The sequence below is a fragment of the Chamaea fasciata genome, unplaced genomic scaffold (genome assembly GCF_029207755.1).
Source record: "Chamaea fasciata isolate MVZ Bird 193981 ecotype frontalis unplaced genomic scaffold, bChaFas1.0.hap1 SCAF_5, whole genome shotgun sequence".
Classification (NCBI taxonomy): Eukaryota; Metazoa; Chordata; class Aves; order Passeriformes; family Sylviidae; genus Chamaea; species Chamaea fasciata.
Genome location: NW_027094090.1, coordinates 40,246,506 through 40,269,823, shown reverse-complemented (window position 1 = coordinate 40,269,823; position 23,318 = coordinate 40,246,506). Strand labels below are relative to the sequence as shown.

Genomic DNA, 23,318 nt, shown 5'->3' with positions numbered 1-23,318 from the left:
GGAGGTCCATTTTGGAATGCAGTATTTTCATTAAGAATTCAGACAATAGAATAGAAACCACATTAGCTAAGTCTGCAAATGTGCAACAGGAAGGCATTGCCAGAACTTAAAATAACTTTCAGAAACTGGAGCATTGCTTAGAGAAGTTTGAAATGCTGTACAGAAAAGCAGAAGGGACTAGGCTCAAGCAGAAATAATCAGCTGTTCAGGACGGGGAGCACCAAGTGACAGATAGAGCAGATCATAAGCTGAGTGAGAGTCACAGTTGTGCTACTGCAAAAAAAAGCAATCACCGTTCTGTGATATGTATGGGAGAGCAGCCTGCAAGGCGGAGGAAGTACTCCTTCAACTCTGGCAGTGGAAAAGCTCTAGCTGGAATACTGCATCCATTTTTGGGCATCAGATTTCAAAGAAAGAAATGAACTGTCTGAAAAAGTCCTGAGAGGGAAAATAGATCAGAGATCTAGAAAACATCACCTATGAAGAAAGACTCAGAGAACCGGAACTGATCAGACTAAATGACATGAAACTGAGAGTGAGGATAATAACAGTTTTTACAAGGCTATCACCAAGAAGTAGGGAACAGTTTGTTCACTGTGTGATAGGGCAAGAACTAATGGGCTTGAATTGCAGCAAAAAAAGTCAGCCAAAAACTTGAAGAAACATTTTCTCTTAGAGATTAATTAAAGACTGGCAAAGTTGTCAGTCTCCATCACAGGAAGGTTTTAGAAGATCTGCCAAATATTATTTTCAGGAATGATGCATAATTCTAACTCTGCTTTAAAACAAGTTCAGAAAAAAACTTTTGTAGTAGTTCAGTCATGTTTTTTCAATTTAAAAAGTACATTTTCCCAACTGAAAAGCAAGGTTGAGTAGCTCATCCAGCAGTACTAATGGGGACTAACAAGATTTTTTTTGCTCTTATTGCTATTTTATTTTCTGTGAAGCTGTGCAAATATTTTAGACATCTTTTTGTTTTTCTCTTCCACTCTAAACAGTCAAACCAACTAAAATATATCGGTCATGAAATAAACAAAAGAGTTTATTAACCTCTGCCCTATAAGCTTTTCATTTCAACTGAGTATTAATAGGGTTTTAGCATAATGGATTTTTGAAATTACAGGCTATTTGGAATTTAAAGAAAAGATCTACATTTGGAAAAATGTGATCTTGAAACCCTTCTGCTTTTGCTTCCTTCATGTTCTCCATTTTTCAAGATGAAGCATTCAAATTAAAAGGAAACAAATTGTGAAATGTTTGGCAAATGAAAAGTGGGTCAAAAGCGTCTCTTGCACACTGCCATACTCAAGTACGTGCTTTCCCATTCCTTCTCTGCCTATTACACATTCTGACTGAACACATTCTGCTGTCATGGATAGACTAAGTACTATTCCAAACTGTGCCTCAGTTAAAAGTTTGGTGAGGGAACCAATTCAATGCAACAGCTCAGCTGGGAGAGTGTCCACTGAAAAGCATTGGTAGAGAAGGGCACGAAAAGGTAAGCCACGTGGTCAATTTACTGAAAGACAACAAAAATCCAGTAACACTGGGTTTGTCTGAAACTGCAACAGCTTTACACCTGCCTTCGGTACCTAACAACCTTCAGCTCCCCTTCCCAGATGAAGCAGGAGTAGTTTACTCTTGGCATTTTTGAAGAATTGTACTTCCACATGCAAAGCAAGCCCCATTCAGCCACTGAAATTGTCCATTCAGCTATTCTCTGCATTGTCACTTACTTGTGTAGCCAAAAAAAATTTCTTCATATATATGCACTGAACTTTTTTCTTACAGTTTGATGTTGATACTGTGAATATGGAAAAACTCAAAATACATGCATTTGTCTTAATAATGACTCTGCACTCAAAGATCTAACTTACGTTACTACTCAAAGATCTAACTTATGTTACTGTCACTCAAGTGATCTTCATTTCATTTTGGCCAGTATTTCTTCCCTGATACAACTACAGTGTCTCCTGGTCTTTATCAGGATGTGAACAAAAGGACCTTGTCCCCTTGCATTATGATGGTGGTGCAAAATTTTTTTTGTACTGATTTCTTTGTGGTTTGATGTGGTAACTCAAACACCTGACACAAGCAAGAGGACCTAGCAAGGTCTCCAGTGACTTAGTTGTAACAATACCATATGGGTATACCATAAATACCATACAGTGGAGATGGCACGAAACATGAGCCACAGGACTCCTGTGAACACGGTGAAACTGTCACAGAGCTCTGGGAGCACGTGAGATATACACACACACCTCAGCACACCCACCTTGGACTGCAGTCCCAAAGGCATGCTGATAGAGCACAGGCTGAAAAGAAAATATTCAGGCACAAGGTGTGAGGCAATTACTGATACCACACCTCATGGTTCTTCAGGGAGCATTTTTTTCAGGGCTGTATCCTTTCCTAGACTAAGAGTATTTTCACTGAATGAAAGTCTCTTTTACTGTCCAATGCTGCACATACCCTCCAGAGAAGAGACAGCCTAAGGATGCTATTCCACAGTCTGTTAGATGCAATTCCTCTTTGCTACCTCGAAGGGACTGCTTCTTCCTGCACTGACTGCACAGTTCCATGTTTCCTCTCTCTACTTGTACCAGCACTATCAAGAACACTAATTAGAGTACAAGAAAACTGTAAGGCAATCCTTCTAGCAAAGCAGTGTCTTAGATCAGTTCAAAACATTTGGGAGAACATACCCAACAGGAAATTCTACAACTTTTCCAGGACTAATGTAGTTAAAAATAATGTAACATTATTTACTGTAAAATGTAAAACACATAATGAAATTACTGAGAGACTTAAGTTTATTTAGAGCTTTGTTTAAAATGCATTTCAGATGAATGCAATTTGTATTATTTATAATTATACCTAAGTGAGATACAAGTCACATCTCTTAGGAGTCCTTGTCAGAGTAAAATGCTACAGTACCATAACTGGGACAGTACTTTGTCTATGTGAGAAACAGTTATGCTTAAAAACAGCATTATGTGCTTACAGTTTATACAGGGCTATGCAAGTGTTAACTGAGCTGTCATTTAGTACTTCCCTAACTAACAAAGGAAACAGAAAGTCTGTGAGATTAAATTCCTTCTGTCCAAGAAAACAGTGAAGAAAGTCAACTCTTCAACAATTGCAAAATGCATTGAGTCTGTAAATCCATGTAGTGCCTTCATTTTTTGACTGCTTAGTCTCAGTTAATTGATGTTTCAGGATTCAGGGGAAAGTGGAGAGCATTGCTTTGGCTTTGGCTTGGCTTTTGCTCAATGGCTGAACACAATAAAACATATCAAATTACAAATATTCTTAGCAAAAACCAACCAGTATCAGATATTCACTGTCATTTCAAGATAGTCACACTGACTTTGGCTGTGGGGTAGACATTAAGACTGTAAGAAATCTCAGGCTAAAAGTCCCTCTCTTCCCCAGTTTCTGAAAAAATTCTTTTTAATTCCCAGTACAGCTGCATATATCCAGGTTAGTTAATGTCTTCATGTATTACACAATTCCACTACTGACAGTTCCCCAGTCTTAAGTGAGTGGCTTTTCAACACTTTCTAGAGCAAGAGAAAATTAAGTCACACAGTAAGCTTCATGTTATCTCCCTCCATTTGCAAACTGCATTTTATGACATTCCACTAGTCACTGCTGAGGAGAATTTACAAGTCAAGGACAGTCTACAGTAAGCTAAGAGTAACCCATCTCCACTTATCAAATGTAAAAACCTCAAACTTGTCTGATAAAAAATAAGCAATTAATGATAAAAAAAAAGTATTTTTGCACAAATTCTGATTTCATTATTGCCTACCAGTTTTAACGCAAAATTAAATAGTCTGGAGTTTGCAAAAGCACCAAGTCCATACATCCCAAAGGCTGTCAGACACACATCCAGGCCTCAGCTTTGTAAGCACTCTCTCCATTTAACCACCTTAAGCTATCCCCTATGAAAGACCTTTTGCTAATCTACCCCAGTAAGAACAGGACACCAGGAAATCTAAAGAGTTTTGAGTTTTCATTCTTAAAATCTCTAGAAATACATAAATACTTACATGAGGATTTTTTTGCCATGGCAATGCTATTTGTAGCACTTACTGCTTTAGGCAGTTATCAGATGTGTTAATAAAGAGGTGTCATTTTAAATGCATTTGCAAAGCAGCTACAAACAGCTGAAACACTCTGAGCTGAAGAGGAAGGAATTGCTCCGGCTGCTTGAAAGCAAGAAGGCTAACAAGCATCAGAGGGGCCAGCTACTCTAGGAGAGAGGACAGGGATGAATGCTCCATTCTCCCAAAAGAGGGTTCCCCGTTCATGTTAATTAGGTAAAAACGGTGAATAAAAGGGAAAAGAAATCTTGTGATGAAAGAATTTCTCCGAAATCTATGTGACCCTTAATGCTCTGTCTGTACAACACAGAGTCTTTAGGAACAGAGTGAACTATGACAAAGAAAATAATCAGGAACAAAATACTGCTTTGGTATGTATCCAGACCAATTATTGCAGCCCTGTGCAGGGATCTCTAGATATGGCCCTCTACAAGCACGAAGGAGCAGCCTCACTCTCACAAACCCTTGTCCTCATGGGGCACTTCAACCACACCAGTATCTGTTGGAGGGACAACACAGCAGGGCATAAGCAAACCAGGAGGTTCCTGGAATGCATTGATGAGAACTTCCCTCCCATAAGATAGGGGAGCCAATGATCCCAATTCTCACCAATAGGGAATGCCTGGGGGGTGGAATGTGAAGCTCAAGGGGAAGACCGGGCTGCAGTGACCATGAAATGGTGGAATTCAAGGTCCCTGGGGCAACGGGAGAGCACACAGCAAAGTCATTACCCTGAACTTCAGGAGACCAGACTTCTGGGATCAGCTTGACAGAGTACCATGGCATAAAGCCCTGCAGGGAAAAAGGGGCCTATGAAGACTGGTTAATACTCAAGGGTTACCTTCTCCAAGCTTAAAGAGGAAGTCAGGCAAAAATACCATGAGGTCAGCATGGATGAACAACAATCTTCTGGCCAAACCAAACAACAAAAAGGAAGGCTACCAAGAGTGGAAGCAAGGATGGGTAGCCTGGGAAGAGAACAGAGGTATTATCTGAGCACCCAGGGATCAGGTTAGGAAAGATAAAGCTCTCACCGAATTAAACTTGATTGACACCAATAGCAACAAGAAAAGCTTCTATAGGTAAATGTGTGCATTCTCCAGAACAGGCAACTGGTTACACAGCTTATGGAAAATGCTGAGATACTCAACAATTTTTCTGGCTGAGTCTTCACCAGCAAGTGTATCAGCCACACCACCTGAGCTGCAGAAGACAAAGGCAGGGACTGACTAAATGAAGAACTGCTCACTGTAAGAGAAAATCAGGCTCAAGAACATCTCAGGAGCCTGAAGATGCACAAGTCCATAGGACCAGATGAGATGCATCTGCAGGTCCTGAAGGAACTGGCAGCTGAAGTTGCTAAGCCACTATCCAGCATATTTGAGAAAGTCATGTCATCCTAGTGAGGTTCCCATGGAAAAAGGGGAACATAATTCATAACTCATTTTCAAAAAGGGGAAAAAACTGAAGGCCTGGGGAATTACAAATCAGCCAGTCTCATCTTGATGCCTAAGATCATGTACCAGATTCTCCTGAAAACTATGCTAAGGCACATAGAAAATAAAGAAGTGATTGGTAACAGCCAACATGGCTTCAGTAATGGCAAATTGTGCCTTCAAGTCTGGAGGCCTTCTATAAAGGGATGACAGCATTGGTAGATAAGGGAAGAGCAACAGACATCGTTACCTGGACTTGTGCAAAGCATTTCACATTATTCCACATGACATCCTCATCTTTAAACTGGAGACCACTGGCTGGATAAGGAATTCACTGAATGGCCGCACTAAAAGAGTTGTGGCTGCAGGCTAAGAGCACTAGGGCTGCACAGCCTGGAGAAATGAAGGCTCTGATGGGACCTTAAAGCACCTTCCAGTACCTAAAGGGGACCTACAAGAGAGCTGGAGAGGGACTTTTCACAAGGGCGTATAGTGACAGTAGAAGGAGGAATGCCTTTAAAATGAATGAGGATAGGTTTAGATTACATAAGGAAGAAATTATTCACTATGGGGGTGGTGAGACACTGGCACAGGTTGTCAAGAGAAGCTATGGATGCCCCATCCCTGGCAACATTCAAAGCCAGGCTGGATGCGGCTTTCAGCAACCTGGTCTAGTGAAAGGCGTCCCTGCCCACAGCAGGGGGGTTGGAACTAGATGATCATTAACATCCCTTCTATGATTTTATGATCCATGGCCCACAGAGCAATTCCATTAATTCTGAAGCTATAAGCAATATAAGCATACCTGTGAAGCAGCATGCTCACACTAAAAGACCTTTTTCTGCCCTCAAAGAATGAGAATGTTTTGTCAGAAATTCAGTAGTCATGGTTTATACCTCATTTTTACTGCTGAGGTGAAGAGATGTGTGAAGGGAATGGTCCTGTACCAAAAGGCAGATAAAAGTATTTCATTTGCATCTAAGTGTTTAATTGACAGGCTCTTCCACACTAAAAAGAAACACTGTAAATGGAGGAAATTATTTTGGCTGACTTAATAGGAAACTTCAGTCCATGAACAGTAATTCTTAACAATGAGCGGTGCTAGGTTATTGATAAATGCCTTTTTCTTATTTTTAGTAGAAAAACTATGTTTATTATGTTGTCTCACTCTAACTCACTTCTGATTGAGACACCTTTCATAAAGAGTCCGATTCTTGCTTCACATAAGCAAAAAATTCACATCTATTTCACAAAGGAAAGAAGCAGAGGCGTTTCCTCATTTGAATTATCGGCAGGATTCAAGAACTTATCTTTACTTAAAATCAACAGCGAAAACACCCTTAGTATTTGGATAATTATACCTGATGAGTCTTCATCAGTGTAATATTTAGCAAAAGGCACACTCTCACAAAAATGAGTATCAAGGCAGGTTAGGCGTTTTATATACTTGCACTTTTTATCCTGCCTCCACAATTGTCCAGACTGGAAAACGACTGGATTGCACCAGGGCTACCTTTTGATCAGAAACAGAGGTATTGGTGTGTATAAAGGAAGCAGCTGTGATGCTTATCATGAACCATTAAGTTTGGAAGAGTGTTTACATCCCACAGTACAGATTCAGCTCCAGTGATAAAAACCATGCAAGATTTTACCACACATGACAAGCTACCAAACCCTGGCAGGGACTCCTGGAAACAGTGCCTGTAACCCTCTATTTTCCTTTCCAGTATTTTTATTATTATACAGAGATGAAATCCTTTTTAATATTCTGATAAGCCTAGTAAAAGACTGGAGACTCGCAGTTTCTTGACTTCTGTATTTCAGAAAATATCTTTGCACATGTAAAACAGAGACCCATATGGAAACAATTTTTTCTCATAGTTCTTTGGTTGTATTACGCAGTTCTAGCTGCTTTTTTAATATAACCTAAATATATTTATGCATTAGGACAATGTTTGCATCCTTTTTTTTTTGTGAATGACAAGGACATTTTGGATTATTCTGAAAGTATGCTTCATATATGCTTACTCCCACCTTATATTCTTCCCGAGGCATCAGTTTTTGTCCACGGCCAGAGACAAGGTAGACATTTGGTCTATGCAGTACAGCTGCTCTTTTCTTCATTTCTAAATAGTGCTAAAAAACCAAATTCCACATACATTTCTCTTTGATTTTTGTTGTCTTTCAGAGCAAATGTTTAGGCTTCATCACATTTCTAGCTACGTAAGTATTTTTTTTCCTGAAGAGAGGCATTTAACACATTCTCCAATATTGTGTAGATATAGTGCTGACTCTACCATGAAAACTGCAGGGTCAGAACCACTGTTAAGGGAGCAGTAAGAACTTTCCTCTGAGCAGTATCAAAATAGCACTGGTTTTTGCTGCTGCAGATTTCAATATAGCTGGGAAATAAAAAATAATATTGTTTACATCAGCATAAAATCCAGTCTTCAGTATGCAGCCAGCTGCACATAAAATGAGGAGAAACATGAGCAAAAGTGAACATTTACTTGAATCAGGTCTTTAGCAACCACATTAATGTGCAGCTTGAAGAAGTGTTGACAGACATCTTTGTCTCTGGGCAACCTGCATTTGTCCAGACCCTTCTTAGCAAAAGGGAACATATCTAAAATCAGACCTCTTGATACAAACTTTCTATGATTACTGGTTTTAAAGAAAACAGTGAACAAATCTACACTAGCAGAGTTTAATCAATGATCTTGTGAACTGATTATTACACAAAAACTCCATTATTGCTTTTGGGTGACTGTACACACATGAAGAAAGATATAATTTTATTTCTAGCTGAGGTGAATGCATCCTGTTAGTGCCTATTCATATAAAAAAAGCAAACAGGTAACTACATTCACTAGATGTGATTTGCTAACAACAGAATTAAATGTAATCCTTTTAAAATACAGCACACTTCAGGCAAAAGTCCTTTTCTTAATGATGTCAGGATGATTCCAATGTCATTAGAATTTACTTGCTTATTTGGTTATGCCTGTTTCTTGTAGCTCATACTTTGATGTGCCTGGCAAATTTTAAGTGATTTGACATTTTGACTACAGGTTTTAAACACTACTTTATCAAAGACTGCAACAACATTTACATTAAATATTTTACATGCTTGCCACTCCCACTTCTCCTTTGATTGTACTTAATTTGTTAACAATCTGTCTAGTACTCTCTAGTGTCTCCTTTGCACACCCTGTTCTCACAACATAGCTGCGATCTTCACACAATCATATTCCATGCCTAATGCTATGTTGCCATCTGTTGACCAATTGGGCAGTTGTAAGACTAGGACTAAGACAAGATACTCAAGAATGTAAATAGCATCTCCAAAGGATTTAAATCTCTACTGTATATTTACTTCTTTTTCTCTATCAAACAAAGTGATTCAGGATCTTCATGTATTTCCTTAACATTTACTAATTTAAAGGTATTAAGTCTTCAAATATAATATTTATACAGCAATATATGACATAAATCAACTCAATGGCTCAAACACTGTATTGTGATGCTGACTTAAGAACTTATATGGATATAACAATTTCATATAGTCACTAATTAGTGACTCACCTTTGAATCATCCAGTTCCAGCTTTTTCAGAGACCGTCTGACATAATCTACGAAGGAGGATGATTTGGAGAAGGTTTTTCCAACATGTCGATCACTGCAAATACAGTACTGAGGTGTAGGCATTTATATATCCAACAACAGAAATCCAGGTATTTTTAACAGGAGAAATAAGTCAGTTGGATGGCTACTACTGCCAAGTTAGTAACAACTTTCCGTTTTCCCCCTTCCACTTAAAACAATCTAGCTAATACTTGAAGTAACTTCTAGACATAGCAACTGTATAGCTGTATTATGTCTAAAATATGGTTATTATTTTACCTAAAATTTTGAGAGATAGTGGATAAATTAAAAAAGAAACTTCAACTATCATTTTTTATTTCCTTATATGAATGACAAAATTATTATTTCCACTGACAGACGTTTCCTTCTATACTTTCATATTACTTCCATAATCTACCATAATGCTGCTGTAATTAACACCAACCACTGGACTGAGCAAATGCCACTTTTGCTTTTTATCTTGTGTTCTTATCCTTTCAATTTTTTATTTCACTAAATGATGCCAGAATTCTGTCCAGTTCACAATTCAATAGCTTGCATTTCAAGCCAGAAGAAAATGTGTGTTGTTTCAAAAAATATGCTAAAATAATGCACAAAAACTTAAAAAAACATATAGGAAGAATGAATCCTAGTAGACCACTCACATGTGTTCTCTTCTCTGTGATTAAAATACCTTGGAGAAACAACACACCAAGTTTTTTTTCTGGTCTGAATTCACTTTCTTGACTGAGTCTAACACTATTTCTCTTCTAGATGTGCAGTGTAGGAGTTAAACACTCAGGTACAGAATTTTCTGCTACTGAATTACTTAACAAGAAATACACTCTCTCTGCACCCTCCCAGTGAAAAACCTGAATAGAAGTATCTTAGTTTAAAACTTTTCTCCCTCTTTATTCTTAGTAAAACCTATCTCCTTATCTAAAACCCAGATCTACCATCTCTAACATCTGAGGTCAACAGAAAGATTTCAAAAGATTTCACTCAGTGGCAGTTCTAATGCTGTTTAGCTGTCAAGGACCATCACTCACTGAAAATCATTTCTATGTCATATTTAATATTCAGATGCACCTGAACATTTAGGCTGATGCAGTCTGAAAATCAATTAATGATTATGTTGTTATGTCATTCCTAGGAAGATGGGCATTTAGCATCATGCTCAGAAAAAAAAATGGGGGTAAGAGAGGTCTTTTCAAGGTAGCCATTGTGTTCATTAGAGACATATAATCTTAATTACTTCCTCCAAATTATACTTCCTTTAAAAAATGAAAAATCTACTTCACAGTTTTTCTTTAACTTACAATTTAGCAGCCATAACTTTTTGTGTGTTTCTTTGTGCAATTTTAAAATAAAGAAGCATTTCTTCTTTCAGGAATTTGACTTTCTGAATGGTAAGCTGTCTGACTCTCTATCTAGCAAAAGTTTTAAGGGTATTTGCATTAGCACTTATTTTAGATCAGAAGTATATTTCTGAAGTAAGTTTTCTGGTTTTCCCCACCTCTCATGACTTGGCTCACACCGTGTAATAGTACCAGAGCTAAAAAAAAATGCGTTATTTTCAAACTAAATTAAACTGGAAGGTGTGCTTCTTGATGAGCTCCAAGTGCTAACAGGCATACATCCGACAGAGTAAGATAAAATCTAATCCAACTGCAACCACAGAAGAGTAGAATGTAGATGTCAGGTCCTCAGCAGCAGCTCTCCAAATCCCATTCCTACAAGGAAGCAGCACTTGCCAGTGTAGGCACAGGTAGTGAGTGGCTCTTTAGAGCCATGGTGGCCATTGAGCTATCAGCAGTTTTTCTCAGGACAAACAGAAATGCCTTTTTCCTTCTGCAGTATCAAAGCTGCCAGGACCTCTGCATGACAGGATAGCTCAGGGCTGCATTGACTTTTCAGTGCATTTGCTGAGTATTCTCAGGTGAAGATGTGCTTTACCCGTGTATCCAGTACCAAAGAGGGCCTACTTCAGCTACAGGTAAAGGAAGGAATCCACATTTGTGATGTGGATTTACAATGACCAAATCTATCTTTTATTTTAATACCGATGTGCATTTACAACCTGATGAGACTGATTCCTACATCCTTCTGCTTTCCAAAACATACTTTCTCTACAATACAGAGGTGGAAGAGAATCAGATCAATCTTCAGTTGGCATTCTGTGAATTCAGAGCTTCCTACCTTTTGGTGACACCATAAATTTCTTCTATAATAACCTGAAGAACAGCTCGATAAAACAATGATTCTGTGGGCAGCTGCAAAAGATTTTACAACAGCAAGGATTTAAAATTGGCACCGAAATTAAGATCAGAGTAACAAAACCAGTACTGGCTTCCTTAACTATTTATTGAGTTGTATATTTTATGACCAGTCATACCAGATTTAAGAGGACAATTTACTAATGTTCTTGCATCCAGTGTTAGATTCTAACATAACCATAAATGCAAAGAAAAAAAAACCAGGCCCAGACTCTCTTGATGGAAAGAAAGACAACAGAAGAAAATGCACTGTTCATGATCTGAATTCTAATATGCAAAATAAATAACAATTATCTAAGTTGTTTTGAAGACAAAAGGAGTAATACCTAGCTGAATCATCTGCAGACTGTTGTCTGAACCACGCAGGAAGTACTATGCTAAAAAAAAAAACCAAACCTAAAAGTTTCATGTATTTGTCTATGAAAAATCTGTTTGCATAAAACCAGTTAATTGCCATTTACAAATTCACAGAAAAAGACTGCTGAGGTCAGTGGGCTTACAGAATATGGAAAGAAGTCCCTCAGCCTAGCCTTTTAATTACTTGCACAGTTCGTGCCCATCATCTCTTAAGGATAACTTGCACAACAATAATTCAAAATATTCACAAGGAAAAAATATACAGGGATTAAAAATGAGAATGATGATGTTTCTTACAGGTTCAAGCTTTTGTCACAACAATGTCTATTTTTACATTAGTTGATAAAACATTGGGATAGAGTGATCCAAAGCAGGGATATCAGACAGACATTTGCACTGAATTTATGTATCAGATGAAAGACAGCAAAGGAAGTTAGGAAGGGTAGTTTAATGCCTTAAATTTTAAGCTGTGCTTTTTTTTTTCTCAGACTCTTAATTGTCAAAAGAAAACAGATTCACTAAGCACAACTACAGCAATAAAAATGTGATTTCATGATGACACATGCTATCTTTCAGGATTTGACACAGTGTAGGCCAGTCTTTCAGATTCCAGATATGCAGAAGTTCAATAAAAGGCCATGGATTAAGAACATTCAAGGGGGAAAAACACATTTTATCTTAGAATGGCTAAAATAAACAATATTACTTACCATTTGGCCAACTGCAACTCGCTCCAAAGCCTTTAAGAGACAAGGAATTAAATTGCTGATAAGTTTATTCTTTATCATAACATTTTATAAACACATTGTAAAAAAGTCAGAGGAGATGACATTTTAAAAGATTAATGGTGTGACATACCATGAGCTTGCACACTTTAAAGTGTTAATACCTTTAGGCATTCATAAGCAGCAACTCCTGTTATTCTGGTTTATTTATAGGAGAAGTAATGACATCCAACTGTGGAAATAGATACATGGAAAATTTGCTTGGTTTTCTTTCTATTGTACAAACATTTCAGAGGATTACTTTCTGTGAATACTATGCATTATTTTTCACTAGTCTTCATTCTGTAAATGCTGATGCAGATGTGAGACTACTTGATTTTTATGGTGCATAGTGACAAAGAATGACAATTAATTAGAAGCATGTAATGTCCTTTCACAGTTGAAAAAATAATGTGCCTACAAAAATTTCAACAGAGTTTTAAAGATCATAGTAGAAATGAAGACAAAACCTCAGTGTCTGATTACCTGATACTACATCAAATTAGGTAGCAAACCAAAAATGCCTTGCCATTTACAGATTATTATCAGCTTTAGTCCCTAACTTCACTTCAGTTACTAAGACTGCATGTTACACAATCACCCACTCCTTCTCCTTGTTATAGTCGCATCTCCTTGTCCACATAGTTGCAGTTCCTCCATAGTTGGCTTTGGCCAACTATCAGGTTTTCCTTTTGCTGTGTAAGCTCTTATAGCAGCACCTATCTGCTGCTGCTGAGGAGATGGATATGGGTTCCAAGACATATCGTAAAGCTCTGAAACTGGAACTCTTGCCCAACACCTCTGGCCCTTGGCAGTTCAACCAATGAGTGTCACTGCTCAGCAGACTTTCTGCTATCCAGCCATTAGCCCAAGAAATGTGGGTGCTTAGTGGCTCTGTGTTGGCTCCCCTGTACATCCTACATGGCAAGAAAAATCCTAGTCATGAAAAATGCAAATAGACAAATTACAAAAGTAACAGGAGAAGTATCTAGTTACATAGGAGAAGTCTCTGCCTTTTGTGACTATTCAAACAAAAAGTTTTTAATCGCCAAATTTCTGTGATTTCTGAGAAATCTGAAATAGAAACATATAGCATGATCAGTACTCTCTTGGGGGTCATTTGCTTACAAAATTTATCTTCCTACCACTGCTGAAAAACAGCCCAACCTTTTTCTCTCAAAAGAAATGGAATAGGAAACAGCCAATGTGTCAGCTGAGGAAGGACTGGTATCGTATGACACTGACAAGAAAAAAAGGCAAATCCCTTTAGAAAGCACTTTTCTTCTGCTTCGTTTTACAGCTACATCTTTAAAATGAACAATTCTTTTCTTTTACTTTGCCAAGGGTAACACATTTAAGCCTTATGGATCCTTAAAAACTGTCCTCCTATATTTTCTCCTGACAGCATTTAATTATCATGGTAGTTCAAGTTTACATAACCTCAATACATTAGTCCACACTGAGTCTTTCGTCTATACTCTTCTCTGTAATGGAGGTACAGAGCTAGCAGCAGACCCTAGCCAGAACCTGATGTGATTTATCTGGATACCATAAATTAAAAATTAATAAAGGGAAGAAATAGTGGTCTTCTAACTGAAACAGTGGTCAAAATTTTCAGTACCTGTTTTTTCAAATTAGGCCAACAGCTCATCATCCTATCTTGATGAGGCTAAGTCTTTAAAAGTACTTAATCTCTTAGTGCAATGCTAAAAAGATGTTTCCAGACTCTTAAGCCACACAGATTTTAGAGCTCCTCTAGTTTTTAGAATAGGCAGGGTTGTTCAGGTTTTAAACAGCTAGAACATTCAATATTATGAATCATGAAGGCATTGGGGGAGTTACTGATTGCAATCCTTCTACAATTACCTTGTTTGTCCCTAAGTCCTCGGCCAAGAACTATTATCCTGAGGGGTTACCTTGTTTAGGTTTCAGCAAAGTTTTGGCCTTTCCGTCCACTCTTAAAATACATTTCTGTCAATACTCATTTTTTCATGCCTTCAGCAAGTATAAAATATATAAAGCTGGAAGGTCAATATTATTTTTTTTAGATATAACTCATCATGCTTACAACATTAATGATGTTATTCTGTAGATTCTTGGATTAAAGTCATGGCTTCAGGATCAGAAGCCAAAAACACTGAATCCTGTAACATCTGGACAAAGCTCTCCGGAGGAAAAAGAAAGGAAGGGGAATCATACCAAGCATGCTGACATCCTAGCATTGCGACCACAGCACCAGCCTTTGTCTTTCAAGTATTGACACATGGGAAAACCCCAGACTTGGTCCTGGCATTCTGAAATATTGAGGAAAAAAAAAAGTCACGTCTCTTCCTCTTACAGAATACACAATGAATTGAGCAAGATGAACAGTAGGTAATGTAGCAGAAACACTTAACTGTTCTCATCCAGTACCAAAGTGATGGTGCTACAAAAAACATGTTTTCCCTGTAATAGATGTTTTTGGTTTATGTTGAATTTCTGATAATTTCACATTTTCCAAAACAATTTTAAGAGAGTGTCCTTTACATAAATCCACTGAAAAAACAGTTAAAAGGACAAGAGAAAAGTTTGCACATATTCATGGCAGCCTACACCATGCCACGAATCACAAGATGTAGGCCAAGCAGTCCTTCCATGCAGCAGGGCTTCAGTACCACTTCTCATTGTCTTCTTATTCTATCCCAAACATCTTTCAAACATCACACAGAACAATGTGTATTTGTTTATTCCAGTTCTGAAAGACCATTCTGCTGTGAGGCAGATTGTTTTCCAGAAAAGAGCAGCTGCAAAGGCTCTTGCTGTCTCTTCAAAACAACATGAAGCATTTGAATCACAATCTGTGCTCAATTTCAGTATCATTTGTATTTTGAATAACAAGACAATAATTCATGTTTAACACTAACGCAAATGTGGGAGAACTGAAGTACAGATTACTTTATAGATGTTCTTAATATTCAGTTCTAAATGTACACAAACTCTAAATGTTTAGAGTTTTCATTAACACATTATCAGCTGATTTTTTAGAACACCGAATAAGAATTACTGCTTTCTTAAAAAAACCCCACAAATTGGCTGAGATCCTGGCTTTTTAGCACAGGAAGGTGACTGGGGCAAATTTCAGAATAAATCATGTAATGGGGTTAAGAAGAAGTGACAGCAGAAAATTTACCAACAGTCGGGAGATACACACACATAAGTAGAATTCATTCCATAAAAGTTAAGCAAAGAAAAATAAAAAATATAAAGAACCCTCCCCACAACTCGTGACAGCCTTTGGCTTTCTGGCAGAAGTGCCCAGTCTCAGCTGACCACTAGAGAGTAATAGCAAACAGGCAAGAATCCTCTGCAGGCAACCCCACACTTTGCTCTCCTTTTAGCCCTGAGGAACGCCAGAGGCTCTTAGGGGTTGAATACTGGTTTGAGAACCGTGATTTAAGAACAGCATTTTAATTATGGATTATTAGCAGAAGCAGAATTCTTTAGAAATAAAGATGAAATTTGACCAAACAGATTACAGTTGGTTTCAGCACTAGGAATGTACTAAGAACTGGTAAGTGCCTCATGACAAGCTCTAAAATACTAATCAACTTCAAGTCTAACTGTGGAGTACATGGAATACATGGATATTTCTACTGCATGGATGGAAGTAAGAACTTATTATATTTCTTTTGCAAAGAAAACTATGACTGACATTGTTCCTATTGTATGATTCTCACTAATATGTATTTCTAATACGTATGTTAATATATTTCAAAATAAAAATTTGCGAACTGAGTTAGAAAGATGAAAGCCTTGATCTTTTCAAGCAAATCCCTTCCAATTTACATCCTGTCCTCCAGGCAACTAATCATTCATTCAAGTTAAAGTTACTACCCTGTCAGCTACAATCTCAATATCAGTGCACTGTACTCATGCATAATTCTGATAATCTTTGGAAAAGATTATCAGTCAAAGCACCATCTTCATTTAAATTATTGAAACTGTAAAGTAGGAGAAAAAGAGAGGGAAACTAATGCCTTAAGTTAAAAAGACTTTTTTTTTGTATATATCAAAAGTTGACCACACATCTACAATATTGCTTTACATTCTATTTATTTTTTCACATCCAGTCCACTCTCAAGCACACTTTAAAAAATTTTAGGATTAATATATTGCTATAAAGTTCATATATTTACAAGCTACATTTTAAAAAACTAGAAATTCTTTTAATGCCTGCAACTATTTCAGATATACTTAATATCATATAGCTCACTAAATACCTTATTGTGCTTCCATCTAACAACACAACAGCTGTTCTAAAGTGTACAAATCTCAAAAAATATTCAAGAAACATTTTAAGTATTCCATGGAGCATTTCACAGGAAACAGATCAAGTGTTCAACAGTGCATGAAGCAATCACATTGTAATTCAGTATAGAGTAGCCAATCAGATAGAATTTCTTCTATGAACAGTTAACAAAATGGGAAATTTTAGGTAATCATTCGATGAGCTGAACTGAAGCTTTACTGGTGTTTAATATCAGAAGACATTAGTTAAATAGCACGGACCATTTACGTCTAACCTAAATTCTAAAAAAGACTGAATCACACAATTAATAAAATCCTGCAAATATTGCAATAAAACATCAGCTTTTCTTACTGATATGGTAGTTATAAAAAAAATATAAGGCAATACAAGTAAGATAAAGGTAAAATCCTTTTCACAGTTGCTAACTCTGTATGTGCAAAAATGGTAACAAGGAAGTTCAAGAGAATTGGACAAGCTCCTCCCACACCTTTAATATTAGGCCATCCATAGATTTTCATCTCTAAGAATAATACTACAATTTTTAGTGAGCTAATATTCAGATTTTACTTCACAAAGCTTTACAGTAAAATATGGTCTTTATACAACAAGACCAGCAAGCTTTAACATTACTGGGAAAAAAAAGCCTGACTTAAGTTCCATGGGATGAACCAGACCAGTAAGGTGTGGAGGCTGCAATGGTGGTGTAGCGTCATGTTCCCCTTGACGTGCCATTTCCAGCTCTCATGTCCTTGGAGCTGTAGGCTTTGTGGGAATCTCTGAATCTCAGCCCTAAACCTAATGGCTGCTTTTGGCTGATTATGTAATTCAATGGATCGAAATGGCATTTTTTCATCTGACATTTTTCAGTGGAAATTAATACCCTCCTCATTTTTTTTCACATACACCTTACTTTGTATATATTGCGAACTTCATCAAAGTAGTACTAAAACACAAATTACCTTTTTCAGGTTCTCCATAGCCTCTATCTTCAACAATATTGTAGATTTTCAGTATACTTCTGTTATTCCAGACAAAACAGAAAACTACTAAACAGTCTTCTTCCTTCATGGGAAAGACTAAATCTTCCTTAGCCATGTAATTCACTGTTACTTGAATTTTTATTGTTCAAAAAAAAATCCCCTGACTAAGCAGGATTTTGCTGGGGGAAGCAGGGGGCAGTGGGGAAGAAAAATGTTGTCTAATTCCAGGAAACAGAGTCACCAAAATAATTTCCAAAACTCAAACTTAGAGTATATTTTAATTAGGTGCATTAAAACTCTGTCAGTCTCAACTCTAACCCCATACTTTGTACATATTGAGAAAAATACAAATGTAGGATCGTTTCAGGTTTTAATATATTCTTGTTACATTTATTATTGAAAAATACCATAATAACTTCAATAGGTAATACTTTCATTTAACATCTATAAAGCTTACCTTGTTAGTGTTTTTTCAAGTTTCGTATTTTCTTCAGAATCAATTTTTATAGAAAACATCTGGGGCTTAGTGACTAGCTAGCTGTGTCACAAATACATGGAAAGGTTCCCTATGCAGCAATTTCTAAAGATGCCTTGGGAAGGAAATTGGGCTTTTTGATCTGTTGCTTGGAAATGTTTTCCTGTGTTGCCATGGTGTCAGTGGTAGCTATTTTAAGACATTGGCTGTGGAATATCTTTGGAAATATACCTAGGCTACACATAAATCACCTGTACTCTAATACACTGAAACAGTGAGTAATGTTTCATATTTGAGTGGAACGGAGTGATATGAAGCCATTACGTCTGTGTAAGTAATCCTTTAGAGAATTCAGTTTCAGAGTATTTGTCCTCTGAATCCACCTTACTCAAGGCTTTCCCAGGTTTCACAAGTCTGATAAAATTCTGTACATGAATTTTGACAACCCTTTGCAACCCTTTTGGTTCCCTTAATTATGTTCAGTAGCTTTTAATAGTCAAAGTTTATTCTGCAAAAGCTTTACTGACTTCTTCCAGAGTGCCTTATTGAGAAGCTACTTTTCACAGCTCCTTGGAGGGTTTTAGACCTCCTCTACCCAGAAGTGACCTGACTTTGGAAATTCTTACACAATCTGGAGTTTATGTTTTGTAGTACTTAAGCCAACCTCAAAAAGAGCTTCTATCAGATAGCTATCACTGAAAGTATCTACACAACTACACCTATCTCTTATTTCAAATTACAGAATCAAAGAATATGCTGAGTTGGAAGGGACCCAACAGATCAACAAGATCACCTCTCAGCCCTGCACAGCACCACCCCCAAGGATCACACCATGTGTCTGAGAGCATTGCCCGAACACTTCTTGAACTCTGTCAGGCTTAGTGCTGTGACCACATGTGAAGACTGCACATGATCCGAACTGTTAAAACTTCCCCTCACAGTGGAGGTACCTAGGCAATCCCACCTGAACCTGAGCATATATTAACCCTTGAAATGCTTGTTTCACGGCCTCCCCCACCCCTGACAGATCAAGACTGTGACCATCACTTCAACCAATGGACACCTGAAGTGCTCCTGAAGTGCAAAAATAATGGGTGGTAATATCATTCCTGCCGCTAGCTCCTCTTATAATTTCTTTCTCTTCCTTATATATATTCTTCAGTGATATTTTCATGCTTTTATAATGTCATATGACTATAGATAATAACCAAAATGGCTAAATTTCCACTGCAAACAAATTGTTCTAAAAAATACATACCAACACACACATAGATACAGATAGATATATATGTACATAAACTTGTCATTTTTTTCACTCTAATCCACCCCAAGGGATATATTAAAAAGAACCTCAGTCACCCCATCTCTGGGGTGAGTCTCAAAAGTAGCTCCAGAGCAACTGAAACATTCATTTTTTTTTATCCTCAAAACAGAGGATATAATACTGAAGAACTTCACTGGTTTCTAGACTGCTACTGATGTATTTGGTGGTATGGAGGATGGAAAGAAGAGAATCAGAACACAGAAACCCAAATTCCTTTTCAAGGAAAGTAAAATCTTTTTTAAAATGCATTAAATTTTCAGTTTTTCTCTGTTTATCATGGACAAGCTGGTACATGGCCCCAAAAGTCTGTTAGCTGAATGTAAGAAAAACAGCTCTCAAAAATCTTAAGAATATCTCCTGAACAGAGAAAAAGAGTTTGTTTTAACCTAAAAATCATTAGCAAACTGATTTTTTCCCAGAAAAACGGACATAATGGCTCACTAGGTAAATAGGTTTATGCAAAATGTCTCTAATAAATAGCAAAATCCTTTCTGCTCTGATGTCATTGACTACCCAATGCAGTAAAAGAGAAGAAAACCCCCAAAGGAATCAATTATACTAATGGCTACATATATTTTATCCATACAAGAATCTCTATATAAACAGACAATTCTCCTTAGAGAGAGCCAAAAGTACAACTACTTAGAATTTTCCAAGAGTTGTCATATTATTCCTTATTAACTGAAACTTAGAATTTAATACTGCTTATAACAGCAGTGAAGTTTAAAGACAGGTGTTAAAAGACATTGGCCTCAACTTTTTAAAATTGAGATGAAATTTTACATTACACAGCACCTCTTGGTTGTTTTAGCAACTAATAAATCAAAGCAAAGGGAATCTTAGCAGTTCAAAATTATTCCCAGCATAATTGGAAATGTGGTTCTATTACAAAATTTTCCAGATGAATTCAGCTTATTTATAGACACACAGAAGGACACTGTGTACTGATTGCATTATTATCCAAGATTGTGACTGCTGGCACCTACTTTCATCAGAAATGCTCCTAAAGTATTCATAGCAGGTCCAACAGTAAACTGAATCAATATCTGTACTATTTTTATAGTATGTGAGAAATGTAATGCATTATTCCCTGAAGTCACCTCAGAAAAAAAACCCCAAAACAATCCCAAACTTCTGATAACCAAGATAATTCAGCAGCCCAACAAAAACACCATAGTAACATTTTGTTGATATTTTGTCAACTCAGCACCTCAGACTTATAAACACTATGTTAGGCATCATAACAGACAAATTTTATTCCTATGAATATCAGTTAATTCCGGTTAATATGAAGTGAAAAAGTAATTTTTCACTGGTCTCAAACAAAACTGATCTTGGTATTAAATCTTAAATGCCGAAGAATATATTGTCCAGCCATACCAAGTTTTGGCAACCAGAAGTCCATTGCAGCTCCTCTCTGAGCTGGCTCCCCTTCTTCATCTGCGCTCATGAGAACAACCCTCTGAGTTTACATTAAAGAAACAGCAAAGATGGAAAACGTGCTACTTTGGGGGCAAGAGCTTCGAGGTGGACTTGCCACAACCTTGGCTTTAAGGGTGTACGCCTCAAGAAAATAAAAAAGCTTTTAAAGAGGACAAATGATATTTTCAAAACAGATTTTGAAAAACTTTGAGGCTACTCAGTCAAGATGATAAACTGTAGAATGTTTTATAACAGAACTTCCCACTGTGTCCTCACAGGCAAGCCCTTGCTCACTGGACTGATTTCAAATGAGTAAATCATTTCCTGTGTTGCAGCAAATTCTGCCCAATTCTCTTTGCTTCTTAGGAAGATCTATCCATCACTGCAGAGATGCAGCTCTAAACTGCTTCCTAATATTCAAACTAGCCTCTCCACATAGAGCATCAATGTGTCTCAGCAATCTCTGCAATCTCTGCTTGCTGCCTAGAGTATCCAGTAGCTTTCCTGAGTTCAACGTGTCCTGGCTTTCAATGTAGGATATGCACAAAGTATTTATTCTATCACCATCTTCATGAGCTGCTGAAACCAAGTGGGACACTGTTTTCCCAGGTGTCCTCCCTCTGGGCTATCTTCTGTTAATGGCCCATGAAATACCTTGCCACAGGACTCACAGGTAACTCCCTCTGCGAGCTATCTCTGTTTAATGGGCCATCAAGGACCCCCTGCATGATTCATCATCCCATTGTGAGATGCTCCGCCCAGGGGGAGGAACCAAGCATTCCCACTTGGATATAATCTGGGATTTGGGACAGTACAGGCAGCCATTATCCACTGGAATCCCAGAGGACAAGAGCTACCAGACCTTTCTATGGGATCCCTGCTTCAGGAAGACCACCTCATCTGGACTGCTACCACCACTCTGCTCATGTTGTATTCTGAGTCTGTCAGTGGTCTCTTGTATTATTGCATTTGTTTTATTTTACTTTTTTTTTTCTCCCTATTAAATTGTACTCCTGACTTGGAGCCTCTCACGGTTTTGCTTTCAAACCACTACATAGTGTCAGAGCCTGGGCAAGCAAAGGACTATCTACAGTGGAGGTTATATTGGCTGAGGTACCACACATGCCAAGCAGAAATACACAACTGCATGTGGCCAGATGGGATGCATTTCACGATCACGTAACTCACTGGTGTCCCATAAAGACCATACTCTATCATCTTCAACAGGTCATGTCCATCCTGATTACTGGAAACAGGTGAATATGGAAAGATATGACTCAGACAGGTGAACTCTAAAATAGGTAGAAAATTGATAGTAATCTGAAGCTTGACAGTAAAGCCTGCAGATAAAGGGATGTGATTATTCTCCCTTTTTAGCACTTGTGAGAGTATCTGGAGAGCTTCTTTGGGCTCTTCAGCCCACCATAACGACTGAAATGAATTTATTGGTGGCAAGAGCACTAAAGGGCTGCAGAGAAGGTCAAGAAGGGATCTTAACTGCTGTTTTCAACTACCTAAAGGGAATAGAACAAAAAAGATTAAGCTGGACTATTCTTGGCAGTGAAAAATGAAAAGGACAATAGATAATACACAATCGCTGCAAACTCTGAATAGATATGAGGGAAAGAAATTCATGGTGAGGGCAAACATTGAAATGGGCTACTGAATCACTGCCCTTGCAGATACTCAAAACATGAAGAGACGAGGCCCTGAATGAAATTATCTAAGTTGGCCCTGCCTTGTGCCATGACCTGGTCCAGATGACCTCCAGAAGTTACTTGCTACTTAAATGCTATGATTTGGTCCATTTTGGAAGCAGTATTGAAATCCACTTGCTTCCGACAGCTCCAAGAGGAGTTCGTTTACTGCTTGTACAAGTGAACTGTTGGATCAATACAGTCTGATTAGTTACAGAGTCCCCTAGCATCCTCTAGAATGCTTTGTCAATTTGAAGTCCTTGCATAGGAAATGCAGAAACAAGATACATTCTGAATTCTTTCCCATTTTCCCTTGGAAGAAATCTAAACTCTTAGATACTCGCAGCCCTTGTTCCCTTAGCCCTCCGCTGCACATTTAAGAATGAGCCATATGGTCAATGACTTAGTAGGGGAATACAATAGCATGATACACTTTAGAATATGCACTCTCATAGTAATAGTAAAAAAAAATAATATTTTGAGCATTACTAGCAATATATGTATTCTTTCTCAAAAAAAGAATACTGTAATTTCCTTTTGTTCTGTCCAAATGTTCTCCTTTGAGA

General features: G+C 37.6%; 1 protein-coding gene across 2 annotated transcripts in view; it reads right to left on the bottom strand.

Moving 5' to 3' along the window:
• Positions 1-23,318, bottom strand: part of METTL25 (methyltransferase like 25) — a 46,948-nt gene that overhangs the window by 5,877 nt on the left and 17,753 nt on the right. Inside the window, exons 6-10 of one of the 2 annotated variants that reach the window (XM_066183317.1) lie at positions 14,766-14,860; positions 12,513-12,542; positions 11,369-11,442; positions 9,131-9,224; positions 7,580-7,681 (exon numbers count right to left, since the gene is read on the bottom strand). In XM_066183317.1, coding sequence (XP_066039414.1) covers positions 7,580-7,681; positions 9,131-9,224; positions 11,369-11,442; positions 12,513-12,542; positions 14,766-14,860 — 395 coding nt within the window. The remainder of the gene's footprint in view (positions 1-7,579; positions 7,682-9,130; positions 9,225-11,368; positions 11,443-12,512; positions 12,543-14,765; positions 14,861-23,318) is intronic. The other variant, XM_066183318.1, reaches the window with a different exon arrangement.